Source organism: Thalia democratica, unplaced genomic scaffold (assembly GCF_965202585.1).
Source record: "Thalia democratica unplaced genomic scaffold, ktThaDemo2.hap1.1 HAP1_SCAFFOLD_678, whole genome shotgun sequence".
Classification (NCBI taxonomy): domain Eukaryota; kingdom Metazoa; phylum Chordata; class Thaliacea; order Salpida; family Salpidae; genus Thalia; species Thalia democratica.
In genome coordinates this window covers 38,274-52,036 of record NW_028139672.1, presented here as the reverse complement: position 1 = coordinate 52,036, position 13,763 = coordinate 38,274, and the positions used below count along the sequence as shown (strand labels likewise).

Sequence of the window (13,763 nt, the reverse complement as noted above, 5' to 3'; positions counted from 1 at the left end):
TAGCACAACTCAATCTTTAAAAACAAGTTTAGTAGTTGTAAAACGATTATTCTTCTAAAACAGAAATATAAAATTTACAGCTAGGCAACCAAGAAGAAAGATTGTAATTGTAAGAGGTTGTATAATAATTTGAAACTTGCAAGTTGCTATAATTCTATTTTTCTCTAATTTTAACAGTTGCAAGTACTATGTTTTTACACTAGATCGACGTGCGACTTATCTACTTAGATCGACGTGCAACTTATCGTGACAAATGCAAAAAAGTAATTTCAGAACCACTAGACAAAAGAAAACTACACCAATTATAACGGATATGCTTTGAAAACAAGTTGACATTTAGCCCCGAAATTACAGGAAGTTTTTAAATTCAAGTTGCAGGTGAAATCAAATGTGATGGTGATTATACTCTTTATAAACGAAAAAAAGTAAGTGACTCTATTGCAGAAAAAAGCATTGCTAATAGATAAGTTGTAAAAATCATAATTCAATACACAATTGTGGTAAACCTTTTAGGCTAAAGAAAGTCTCAAAAATATAACTTCAGTATGTTTGTAACAAATAAATGAGACGTAACTGAAAACAATACAGTCAATCAGTTATGCAAATTTAAATATTATTTTTATCAAAAAAACATAAAATTTTATCAGTTTCATTAAACATGCTAATATTTAAATTATAAAACCAATATTTATTACAAATAAGTTCTACATTAAACACTGAAAACTTGTCTGCTAACAACTTACATTTTATTCTTTTTATTAAAATAAAATAAAGGTCATAAAAAGATTATGATAAAGATACAAATTAAAAACATTAAACGTTTTTAATTATTATAAATCTGTACATATCAGCATACAGATGAGACATGTTTAAAAACACAGTTACTATTTAAAGTATATTTAAAACTACACAAACACAATTAACTGTTTAGGTAGTGAAATAAATTTTTACAGGTAGTTAAAAGAAACAAAAAAAAGGTAAAGTTTTAAAAGGCTGGAATAAGTTTAATAAGATCGTTTACAGTAAATTACAGTGAGTATACATAATACAGTGAATTAAAACAAAATGCATTCAAACTTTAATATAAGAAGACTAAATTGAAAACTTGAAATGACATTATAAAAAATATTAATAGAAAAATATTAAAAACAAGAATTTGTTTGAGACTCTAAGCTTTTTAAACTAGCTTTAATTTTTTTTCATTTTAATTTGTTGAAACGAACCAACTTTTAAAATATTAATACAGATCTCACTCAAGCGTGACAGTGATCATTTGGTCACGTGGCTTGTAGTTCTCACCACTTGATAACAACAGCTGATTGGAGGAAATGAGCTGGTAGTTGAACCAATCAGGAACCTGATCGTTGCTGTACTGCACTTTCTTTATGTACGAACTCATTTTCAATGCGGATGACCTTTGAAACTTTTAATATATTTAACTGATAATTTAAAAATTAGAGTCGAAAAACTACAACTTAGATTCTACCAATATAAACAACGATAATTATTAATTAAAATTATAATACAATTATTAGTTATTACAAAAGCGGGGTCTAAAGTGAAACTTTTTAAATTTGAGTAAAATAAAATTAAATGAAAATTAGTTAATAAGTATAACTCAAAATAAAAACTGACAATTTTTTGACTGAAATTTAATTTCTTCAAAGCATTTTAACTTTCAAAAATTGATGGTGTTAAAAGACTATTAAAAAAATTATAAAATGAGTTTGAAATTGCTACACAAATTGAACTGATATCAAATTCCACTAAAACAGTTCACACCAACTTGGTAATGCTTTTACAGTAGAGCATGATGAGACAGTGAAGTTGCCTGCATCCCTTGCGAAGGTACTTGAGCGAGCGATCGCTTATGTACAGGCACCCTGATATCTTCAGCTCGTACACGTAGTGGCACACTCCCGATAGATACTGCATGCTCAGATCCGTCAACTGTTGGTGCGAGTTGTTAGCAGGAACAAGATTTTTTAAGTATTTTAAAAAGTAAATTATTTGGCTTCAATTTAATGACAACGGGTATTTTCTAAGACAGAAATTGTTGAAATAAAATACACACGTTACTCGCTGTACGGTGGTACTTGTAGCAAATTAGTTGCAAATGTTATTTTTTTAAAGTCAAAATATGTACTAAGTATTATAAAACTAATTACTACGTACTACAAAAATAACAAATTTTTTGTTGAATAATCAAGTAAGAAATACAACTTATAAAAAAATTGCAATGAAAATTTATATAGGTTACTTAAACTTAATTTTAAATGATCAAGTCGTATTTAAAATAATCAAAACCACATTTCACTTTGTTTATATAAAAAAAACTTCTGTACACATCTATTTTTGAAAACTCAATAGACAAAATAATGCTTTAGTATGCATAGGCAAAAATAAAGCATAAAAACACACAAACCAGCGGACACCCAGACAGGTTCAACTTTGTGATGTTTCTGCAGCAAAATGCCAGCGTTTTTATCGAAGCGTCGGTTATTGACATGCAGTGAGACACGTCCAAGTTTTCCAACTCCAAAACTTTATGACAGAACTTCTGCAGTCCAATGTCAGAGATGCCGACGCATTCAGAAATGACGAGAGACCTCACCCTTCCGTTGTTGCCTAGCGACACTAGCCCCTGTAAAAATTTGAAGCTAGGAACTTTAATAAACTTTACATAAAAAAAATTAACACATAAGTAGTTGTTATTATAACTATTTGACGTTAGTAAAAACAAATAGAATAAAACTTTTTAACATACATAGTACTCTAACACACAAGTTATTTATGACTTGTATATTCGAAAGCATTAAAAATTTAGGTTTATATTTATTGAAAATTCTTAAAAAATTATTTTTGTACATTTATAGTTAAGGAACTAAATAATTAATTCAGCAAAAATTAACAAATCTAATAAATACTTTAATACAATATTAACTAAAATTATAATACCAAAATAAAAAACCTGATCATGTATGTTAGCTCCTGTAAGATCAATGTGGAAAATGTTTCTTAAATTGGAAAGCAATTCAACACCAGTGTCAGTTACATGATCGCAATAACAAATGCACAAGTGAGTCAAGTTGTGACACCTGTTTTATCGTTTTTATTGTTCATAACAGTAAGAAAGTTTTTATTTATAAAATCTATATAACAATTAGTTGTTTATAGAGGTTGATTGAAAAACATTGAAATTATTTATGCATAACTTTACTAAATCTAGCTTATTTTAATAGAAAAATTATTTTTTTGCATTTAATAAGTTTTTTTTTGTAGTAAAAGGTAAAGAAAAGATTGCGCATTTGTACAAAATCATCATAAAACTAATCATTGCGCATCAATAAAAAAGTTTGCTACAATTCAATTCAACGCTTATCTTAAATTACAATCATCCAACTTTTGTAAACTTTTATTCCAACAAGTACTTGTGTATCTAAGTTCAGACGACAAACTTTTGAGAGATTCGAAGCAAGGAGACATCGGAAACTCGCACGCAGTTGGTCAGGTTCAGCTCCCGAACTTTTCCTCCCACGTTGCCCTCCACCAGGTGACGCACTCCGGCGTCGGATATTCGCACGCAGTCGGCAATGTTGATAACCGCTAGGTGGCGCAAATTAGCGAGAAACTTCATTGCCGAGTCGGTTATATTCTGGCAATCCACTGCGTAACTGTCATCAAGTATTTGCATTCGATAAGTGATAATAAGTTACGAATAAATTTTCTAACTTTAAGAGTTTTTTAAACATTAAAAATACACCAACAACTTTATATGTTTAACAGGACTTTAGTTGGTTAATTTTTTGAGTATATTTTTTTTTTTAGTTGTTGTTATTGTTTTTAATTTAATAATAAACCATTGTTCATTAAAGTGTGCACATCTCAAGTTTTTTTTACATTAAGTCTTTGAAGAAGAATCTTGCTCCAATAAGTCCTCTTTTTAATAAAAACTAAAAAAATACTTATATAGCTTTATATAAACCAAAAATACTAAACTACTAAAAAAGTTACCGGTTTTACAATATAAAAATATACAAAGTTTTTTTAAGCAATACAAGTGCAATGCCTTTATAAAGACTAAGACGACAGCTTCAAATATTCTTTTAGTAAATAAAAAGTACAACCAAATTAATAAACTTGAAAATATATATAAGCAATACTTTATAGATCCAAGTTTATAAAATTTCTTACAGATGTTTTAGCCTGGTACAGCATTTTCCCAACATTTTAAGTGATTCATCAGTTATATTGTGATTGCCTTCTATTCGCAATCTAACCAGCTGCTTGTGATTAGCAAACTTCATCAATACGCGATCAGTTACCAGTGGTGAAGATATCAACGTTAAATTGTTTATTTGAGGGCAAAACTCAGCAAACAACTGCAAAAAGTATACATTTTAAATTAAGAAATACACTTAAAGATAAGTTTAATCTATAAAGTTTAAACTATGTTTACTAATTTAGGTCTGTAATAAAACTATATACTTTTTATTTCAGTAAAATGTATTGTATTTATTAGTCAATAAAAAATAAGCTATTGTTAGTTACTAAAATTTATTTCTGTTCAAATATCAAACTGTTTGTTTGAAAAATTAACACAACAATAACTAAATAATAACTGCAACATTTTCTTAATCCGTGAACAGTTAAAAACCAAATACTTACTTTGGTTTTCAACTTAAATTTTCCAAATAATATTTAAAGCAACAAAAAAGTTGAATGCTAAAAACTAACTGCGAGCCCGTCATCATCGATGGAATAGTTGTCGTTGACATGCAGTGTTTTGAGCAGCCTGCAGTTGTGCGCTAATACGAGGCACCCCTCGCTCGTTACTTGATTGCAACCAGATATGTCCAAGTGCTGAAGCTTCTTGCACCCTTTACCACTAGTCATGTACTTCAAACCTCTGTTAAGTAAATTTCATTGAAGTTTTATTAGTAACATGAACAGTACAGATTACAATTTTTTTTTGATTTAAAGATTAATAAATTTTTATGGATGGATATAATTTATCAACTTAACTCTAATTTGTCGATTAAGAATTAAAAAACTGTTTTTGTAGTACTTTGAATGGTTTAATTTACTTAAAAAAACTACTAATAAAAAGTTAAATACAAAAAAGACAAGTATTTAAATTAAAAAGTTATTAAAATAAAAACGTTAGAAGCTAATGTTTATAAACCAAATACATAATAAATTTTAGAAAGACTAAAACCAGATTTAAATTTGTACTACAGAAACATATTGATGATGAACACTTATAAACTAAATCTAACTTTTGATAAATTTTCTACATACATATATATGTAAGAAAAAAAAAAGTTAATTTACTTATCAGAAAACTTGCTGCAGTAAGCAAGGCTGAGAAACTGCAAGTTGATGCAGAACTTTCCCAAATTTCTCAACGTTGTGTCAGTTATTCCAGTACGGGACAAGTTGAGGTACAGGAGCGCAGAGCAACCTTCCAATATCGGTTTCAGTGACTCGTCCTATTTCAATGATTAATTGGTTGTAAATATTAGTTATTTTAGAAAACGTTTTTTTTTAATTTTTTGAAACAGAAACATTTGTTATTCGGATTTTTATTTTACGGTTTTTTTTTGCTGACTTTGCCTCTTCTCTTAATTTTTAAACATAATTTTTGAAATTTATAAAAACTTTTACACTTTTAAGTAGAATAATAATATAAGACTAACTATTTTAATGGCATAAGGGAATCCAACCCTTTTTTTACAAAAAAATAAAACTAGCTTTTATATTAAAGCTTAAGGTGTAAACTACAAGCCAACTTTTATAGAATATAAAATGTTTTATTAGTTATTGAGATATAGACGTTTTTGCAAAAAGTTTTCAATACAAACAAATGGACCGCAATTTTTTATCGTCAATATTCTTGGAAATTTATAAGTTCACGAAAAATTTATCTTCTCTTTAATTTTTTGAGCTAGAGACTACAAATTTTCAGGAAACATTCCTTTTATAGTTTAAAAGATTTTGAATGTTGCAATAAAAAATAAATTAAAATTAAATTTTAGATACAAAACAAAAATAGGTGTTTTTTTTTAATTCCTGCATTTAATCGATATAAATATTAGTGATGGACTTACTTTGAAAATTTGAAGAAGAAAAAATCAAATAAGAATATAGATTTTTAGTGAAATAGTCTTTTATCGCTTTTGTAGTTTGAGCTTTCTACAAGAAACCAGAAGTCACCGACTTTGTTTGCGAATAACTCAAAAGTTAATTTCAATTTTGTTAAGCGGTTAAAAATTTCTGATACCTCAAGTTAAGTTCTACAAAACAAAAGACCAACTTGTAAAAATTTAGTTTTAAGAAATTACATTTTAAGAAGATTAAAACAATAGTGTATTGTTGATGGTAAACAATCATAATTATAAAAAATTTAGTAAACTATTTATAAATTAAAGTCTACGTAAAAATTTATACATAATAAAAAAGCTAGCACAGATTTTCTCTTAAGGTTTAAAAGAAAACTTAAAAAAAAATTAAAAGAACAGGTTTCTGAAGTATTCGATCATAGTAAAATTTATTTCAAAAACTAATACAAACCATTTGAAAATTTATATCTGTTATAATGCAATATGGTTTCACAGCTTAATCTAATTTTTTTATCATTTTTTATTTAGCTCTTTTTATTTTTTTGTAAATTAGTTAGTATAGTAAGCAGATACTTTAAACTATTACTTCACTAAAAATTTCGATTCAAACAGTACAAAACCATAAAGTAAAAAATATGCTTTAAATTAAACTTACAACAACGTAGGGACAGTCAGAAACGTTGAGGTCTTGCAAATTTTTGCATTCTGCAATCGTTTTAAAGCTGTTCATGCTAGAAACATAGCAATCTCTCAAGTTTAAATGAAGCAAGTAGGGTCGGCTCTTGCAGGTAATTTGACCAACAACATTGTCAGTTACCTGAACAAAAATCAATTGTTTTTAAAATTTGCATACACTCCAAAAAATTGTTATTGTAAATTATTAGTAAGCTATAACCTCTAAAAATACTATTACAAAAATTTCTTTATCTTTATGATAGATTTTTCCTATTTAATCGAAGTTTTGTTACTTCAAATGTGAAAATAGTTTAGAATTTCAGATTTTCCAGATTTTTTACAAAATTTCTCGAATTCAAAGGTTCACATATTTTTTTAGCCTCAATTGTCAAATTACAGGGTTTTTAGGATTCTAGACTTTTTATCAACCCTGTGTATACTTTCTTGTATATAAAATAAAGTATTTTTCACAAAAAGCTTTACAAAAATTACTTTTTATTAAAAAAAAATTCAAAAAGTAAATTGAGCTTTTGTGATTGCCTCGTAAAAGTAAAAGTGTACTAAATTTCAAACAAAACAAAAATAATTATCATTATACATGACTAAAAATGATTACTGATGTTACATTGATGTTTTTGTTATTGTTCAAATTGTTTACAACCAACGTACTTGTGTTTTACACGGTTGAAGTTGAGGTTGCTCCACAACTTCGGAGCAGTCGTTATGAGTCTCCATGATCGAGAGACTTGCGAGCATCTTCCCAAGTCAACTAGATCCAGGTGACTGAAGATTTCCACGGAGCATGTGCGAGGAAGCATCGAAACTTCGTCACTGTTGGAATAATTATGTTTGGTCTGTTATTTTACTTTGATTTTAAGTAAAAAATTAATTTAATATCAACACATTAAGATAGAAATAAAATAGTCAATAAAAATAGTCATGAAAAATAACCTTAAATAGTCATGTGTACCAAACTTATTTAAATGAAGAAATTATTATTTTTAATTTGTTAATAATAAACATGAAAGTATAAGTTTAGTTGAAAATATAAGTTAAAAAATTAAATAACTAAACAAAGAAAAGTTCGAATTAATAACTAGAGAAAACACTTCTCAAAGAAGACTGTAGAAAAAAACAACTTAAAAAAACGATTAACCGTTAGCCTAAACCGTATGCCTAAATTTTTAGTTTTCAAAGTGTATAAAACTTTTAAACTACTCTCTATCTTTCCCCTATATAAAGCAGAAATGTCTGATAATCTAACGAAAATGTTATACTATTTCAAAAAATTTTTACAAACCGACTCATCTCACCGAAACCATCTTCGTCCAAATCATCGAGCTCTCCTCTCTCTAATCTCTCGAAATATTCTCTCGTTTTGCGAGCCTCGTCAGCCACTACCCTCCACGAGCCAAATATGAGCCTCAACAGCGATTTGTTGTAAACCCTTTCCACTATCGAGTAGCCGGCTGCAACAGATTTATTTTGAAATATGAGAAACCACGTGACAAAATAAGACTAATAATAATTTATATAAAAAGTGGTTTCATAATAAGCAAATATATGTATAAATTTTGGTCTAAAAACATTATTAACAAATTTCTAGAACGAAAAACAGCTATGTGACTAGTACGTTATTATTTCTAGATATGGTGTAAACTTTTTTTTTCAAATTTAGACATGTAAATATAACATAAACATTTGACAAAAAATAGTATATTTGAAATCCACTACTTTTATAAACGCAGTTATCAATTAAAGTTATTACTTTTATAAGTCAAACATCAATAGCTTTTTCTAAATAAAAAACCTTTTGACAAATTTAACTTTGTGAAAAGATGTAATTAAGATAATACTGAATAAATTAAATTAAGATCTACTGATCAGTATTGCTAAATGAACAAAACTATATAGAGCAATTCCAATTAAAATTTTGAATTATTTTTAAACTAATATTTTTATAACTATTGCTTTCTACTTTGTAATTTTAAATAGTTTATTCTTTAAACTTTATACTATAATATTTCACCAACAAATTACAGCTCCTGCTATGCTGGCCGAAAACTTAGAATGTAAAAGTAATTATTCAAAAAAAACAAGTACATCTACTTTTTAATCTTTGATATTGTTTTCAATTCATAGGTTTTGCAGAAACAGTTTGTTTAAATTTCCAAACAAAACTAGTAGAAAATGTTAGGTAATTGATTAGAAACTTAAGGTGAAACTGATATTACCCTAAGAAATTTGAAATCAGTTGTTATTTTGAAGCTTTAAACGCAATTAAGAGACAAAAAAGAAGCTTAAAAACACCAAAGTTTTAATTCTGTAGTATTGGTCTTCACCGCACGACCAACAACAACAGTCAACAATGTATAAGAGGCCTAGTTTGATGATGAGACCTTATCAGTATAAAACCAAGTCGCACAATGTCACATGGGCTGTTGTTGAAGGCCGTGTGGTGCAGACTACTACTGATTGAATGATGGAGGAAAAATATTCTACCAGTAACATAATAACTAGTAAAATTTTATACCATTACCTTCCACCAAAACTAGTAACAAAATAGTTTTTTGTTATTATTACATACCACATAGATTTAAATCAACAGTTAAGGATTTCATAAAGAGTCCTCTTAAAAATACAATTACTTTTTAAAACTTGGTTATTTTCAAAAATCATTAATGGTATGACACTTTTTATTAGAATATATGTAAGTAACAATAATTAAAGTTAAAAAATTTGAAACAAGTCGTAATAACGTGATATTTCATAGCTATTTAGAAAACTTATGCTGAAAATGAAATTATATGTTTTATTCAACAAACTATAGAATACATTGATTATAATTGTATAATTATAGTATTATTTATTATAGAATGCATTGATTATAATTGTATAATTATAGTATTATTTATTATAGAATGCATTCATTATATTTGTATTATTATTTATTATATACTATGGTATGAATTAGAGAAACCATTACTATATTTGTATTATCATTTATTATGGGATATAGTATGAATTAAAGAAATACAAGTTTACCTTTTTGCCTGTCAACCACAAAATTTTTCCATCTTATCCACTTTTCTAAGTGTAATCTCATCTTGTATCGAAAGTAATACCTAAATTTTCAGACAAAACATGCATCATGTAAATTATGTACGATGTGAAAAATTAATCTACTATTCGATGACCATAGTAGTATATTCTAAAAATTATCATGCTTAAATTTAGAAAAAATGAAATTAATAGAGAAAATTATGTACCACTTAGAACTAAACAATAAATAATATTATGAATATCAAGGTTTGATGTCAATGTAATTTCAGAAGATTCAAGCTTAAAAACAGACTGGTTTTTATTACCTTGAATAGCCTGATAAAACAGGAACGGGTCAAAATTTCACAAAATAAGACAAAATTGGTTGAGGGGATAAATTGCACGAAGAAAAATTGCACAAAGGGTCAGTTTTGCACAAAAACAAATTAGCACAAGGGGACAATTTCGTCCAAAGGTCAATTTTGCACGAGTTACAATTTTGCAGGGAGGGTCATTTTTGCATGAGAATATAAAAAAAACAGAAAAAAATTAAAATAAAATAAATATAGAAAAAAATTAATAATTAAAAATTGTACAAAATACAAAAAAAGTAAAAAAAAAAGTTATTGACCGAGGGTAAGGGTTAGGGGTAACAGTGATAATATAAAAAATATATATAAAATTTAAGCCGTGTAAAAATGTCTCCGTGCAAAAGTATCTTTGTGCAATTTAGTCCCCTTGTGCAATTTTGTCTGCTTGTGCAAATTTGAGAACTGTCGTTGTTCAAAGTATATATCTTGGTATGTACTTACAAGTACATACATATTCTAAAAATAGAGTTCAAAATATATTAAACTTTAATGCAATTTTTTTATCATAGTTGTTAACGAAACTTTTAATTGAAAAGATTAAACTAAAAGTAAACATGATTGTTAAGTCTCTTAACTGGACATAAATTAAGTACTAATATATTATTGTGACCATCATTAAATAACATTAAAAAAAAAAAAACTTATTTAAAATAGAACAGTAAACAATTAATAAGAAACAAACAGAAGCAAATATGCTATAATATATCATACAAAAAGAAAAAAAACCTTTAACAAACATTTTGGAAGTTTCCAAACTTTGACTGACTAAAAAACACTACATACTACTAAAAAACGTTTAGTTAAGTGGTGGGCAATGATTTTAATCGGCGGGCGGAATCAAGAAAAATTTAGTCTTTGGCGGACCGTAGCTTTTAAAATTAGCAAACTACCCCATTCAGTATACGGATTTGGTCAGATAATTCCTTTTTAAACCAAGGTCTGGGCGGATAGTAATTTTAAAAAACAATTTGGACTCGGCCGGATACTAATTTTATCAGGTTGATCACTATTTCAAATCCATTTAATTCACAAAATTTCTTAAGTATAGCATTTTAATTAACATTTATTAAGTATTCAAATTTCTATATTTATTATGACCCTGGGCAGAATTAATAATAATTTCTTGAATGCAATAAAGACCCCCTATGTAATAAATACCTCCCTATGCCCTCAATTACTAAAAATTACTTGAGACAAACTTTAACTTGTTAAGTGTATCATTAATTTTGCATATCTTTTCAATTTTAAATTTTTCTATGAGTGCATTGTTTTACCAAAGTTCATTGTAACATTAAACTTGATGTCAGCTGAAACTAATGTACTTTTTTATTGATATCACCTATTGTTCTAGATTTGCAAGTGCAAAATGCGTCAAAATGTTCTTACTGTAATGGAGAGAAAATAGTTATTATGCCTCAACTACAGAGTAAACTTCATGAGCAAAAGTACCCTTCCCCATTAGTTTGGTATTCAGTTTGTTCATATGCCTAAACAAATTCATGATAAATGCAAAATCTGAGAATCAATTCTTATTAGAAAATTGAGTAATACCTTTATACTTATCTTTCATTTTTAAAAGTTGCTGAATTTGCGGCATTAGGTCTCAGACGCATCTAAATACGTTTCCTAAATCTTGTTGAAATGTAAAGCTGAGCAGTTTGACTGAAAATAGTTGTCAATTACTTGTTGGGAAAGAATAAAAAAAATAACTTTCTTAACAATGATATAAACACTTCATTATTTATTCAAGAAAAAGTGTCATTTTTGACTCATCCATTGTTAATGAATGTCATTGACATGGTAGATAAAAAAAGGTAGATATGTAAAATACCAAGTTTAAAGTAAAACATTTTGTTTATTATACAAACTTTAAAAGAATATTCCAACTTAGTTTAAACAAAACAAAATATTAGGACAAAATGGTGTTTTATTACTACACATAAATTTAAAACTAAATAACATGTTTGTAAAGACTAACTTTTACATTTTGTTTTTTAAAAATTTGATACAAAGTTTTATACAAACTTTGTAATATTGACCTTGGCGGGCCGATTATTTTCATTCGCGTGCCGGATTCCATCAAAATTTAAAAAATGTTTGAGGGCTGGTCATTTTCACAATGCGTGCGGGATCCGGCCCTTGAACTGTACATTGCCCACCTCTACTTAAGTTAATAAAATAAATTTTATAAAACTTCATATCATCAAACATACTTCCTAGCTTCATCAAGTCTCTGTCTTACTTTCAACTCCTTTAGTTTCTTTGCTCTATAATAAGTAAGCCATGCAGTTAAGCATTTAGAATACAACTTATTGTAGTAGTGATAGTAAGCTTGTGCAAATATTTTGCTTGTTGGCTGAAACGATTAAAAAGGTTTTTTAAATCTTAAATTTTATTTTTTTAGCACTGTTAAAAAATCATACAAAATGCATATTCTAAAATTTTATTATAAGATTTTTAATTTTTGTTGTTTTCTTAAAAAATTAAAATCTTTATTTTTGTTAGTTTTTTATTTACATATAGTCAACAGTAACCTTATTTTACCTATAATGCTTATCTATAGTTATTATTGAGGGATTAAAAGTAAAGTACTTTATCTTTGCTAAATAAGTAATTTGTAGTTTAAAAAACATAAAGCCTATTTTTTATTTATTGTAATAATGTAGCTTTTGAAAATACTGCTTTCATAAACTTTAAATTTACAGTAACCTCTCGCTTATTTACGCACATTGTGTCCACAGAAAAAGTGCGTGTGAGAGATTGTAAAGAAACGAGAGGTACCAAATATACTTACTATAATGGCTGTTTTTTATATTGATTCTAGTTATAAGCAGACTGGGAACTTTCCCACTTTTAATAATTTGTTTACTTTATTTATAAATTTGAAAACAAAAGATAAAACTATACATATTTAAAAAAAAAGGTTTTAAATTTATGTAAAATAATAATACTTGTAGAAAAAATTTACTAATTTAAACAACAAATAGATTTTTGCTTTATATTTGTTTATATGTGACTTATTTGATACTTAACATTTATATTCTATTCTACTTCGCGAATTCAATTTATAATTAAGTATTTTTTTACAATTAAGAAATGGTGTGGTGTCTATATTAAAATTTGTTTCTATAGTCTTTAAAAATTTTTCGCCTTTAGTGCTGTAATAGATTTCTTCTTTTAAACAAAAATATATAAAGTATAAGAAAAATATTTAATAAAAATTGTTTATGTTAATAAAAGTTTTTTAATTAGACCTTTGCCCACATAAGGATAAACTTCTCTTACATTGTATTAAAATATTATCTATTATCTTATATTAAACTAAATGTTTATCAATAAGTAAAGGAACATAAGTTTACAAAGTATAAAGATATAAAGAGGTGAATTAGCATTTAAAAGCATATTTTAAATTAGAAATATACAATAAACCTATTTTGTGCAATATTAAAAAGAATTAAAATTTTCTATTTTTTGAATTTTTTAGAATTCTAAAATGCGTAACTAAACGAGAGTGCGTAACGTCACGAGTGCGTAAAGATCCAAGAGGTTACTG

General features: G+C 27.0%; 1 protein-coding gene across 1 annotated transcript; it reads right to left on the bottom strand.

The window, feature by feature from the left end:
- Positions 1–1,253: 1,253 nt before the first annotated feature.
- Positions 1,254–9,903, bottom strand: LOC145846844 (F-box and leucine-rich repeat protein 13-like; the record flags this gene model as incomplete). The annotated part of the gene is made up of 12 exons (XM_082953429.1): positions 9,843–9,903; positions 8,098–8,266; positions 7,463–7,628; positions 6,778–6,939; positions 5,335–5,492; positions 4,738–4,909; positions 4,195–4,382; positions 3,459–3,674; positions 2,972–3,098; positions 2,426–2,644; positions 1,787–1,950; positions 1,254–1,415 (listed from the first exon to the last, which is right to left on the bottom strand). Coding segments are annotated over exons 1-12 (1,964 nt in total), but the record flags the coding sequence as incomplete, so codon positions are not given.
- Positions 9,904–13,763: the final 3,860 nt, after the last annotated feature.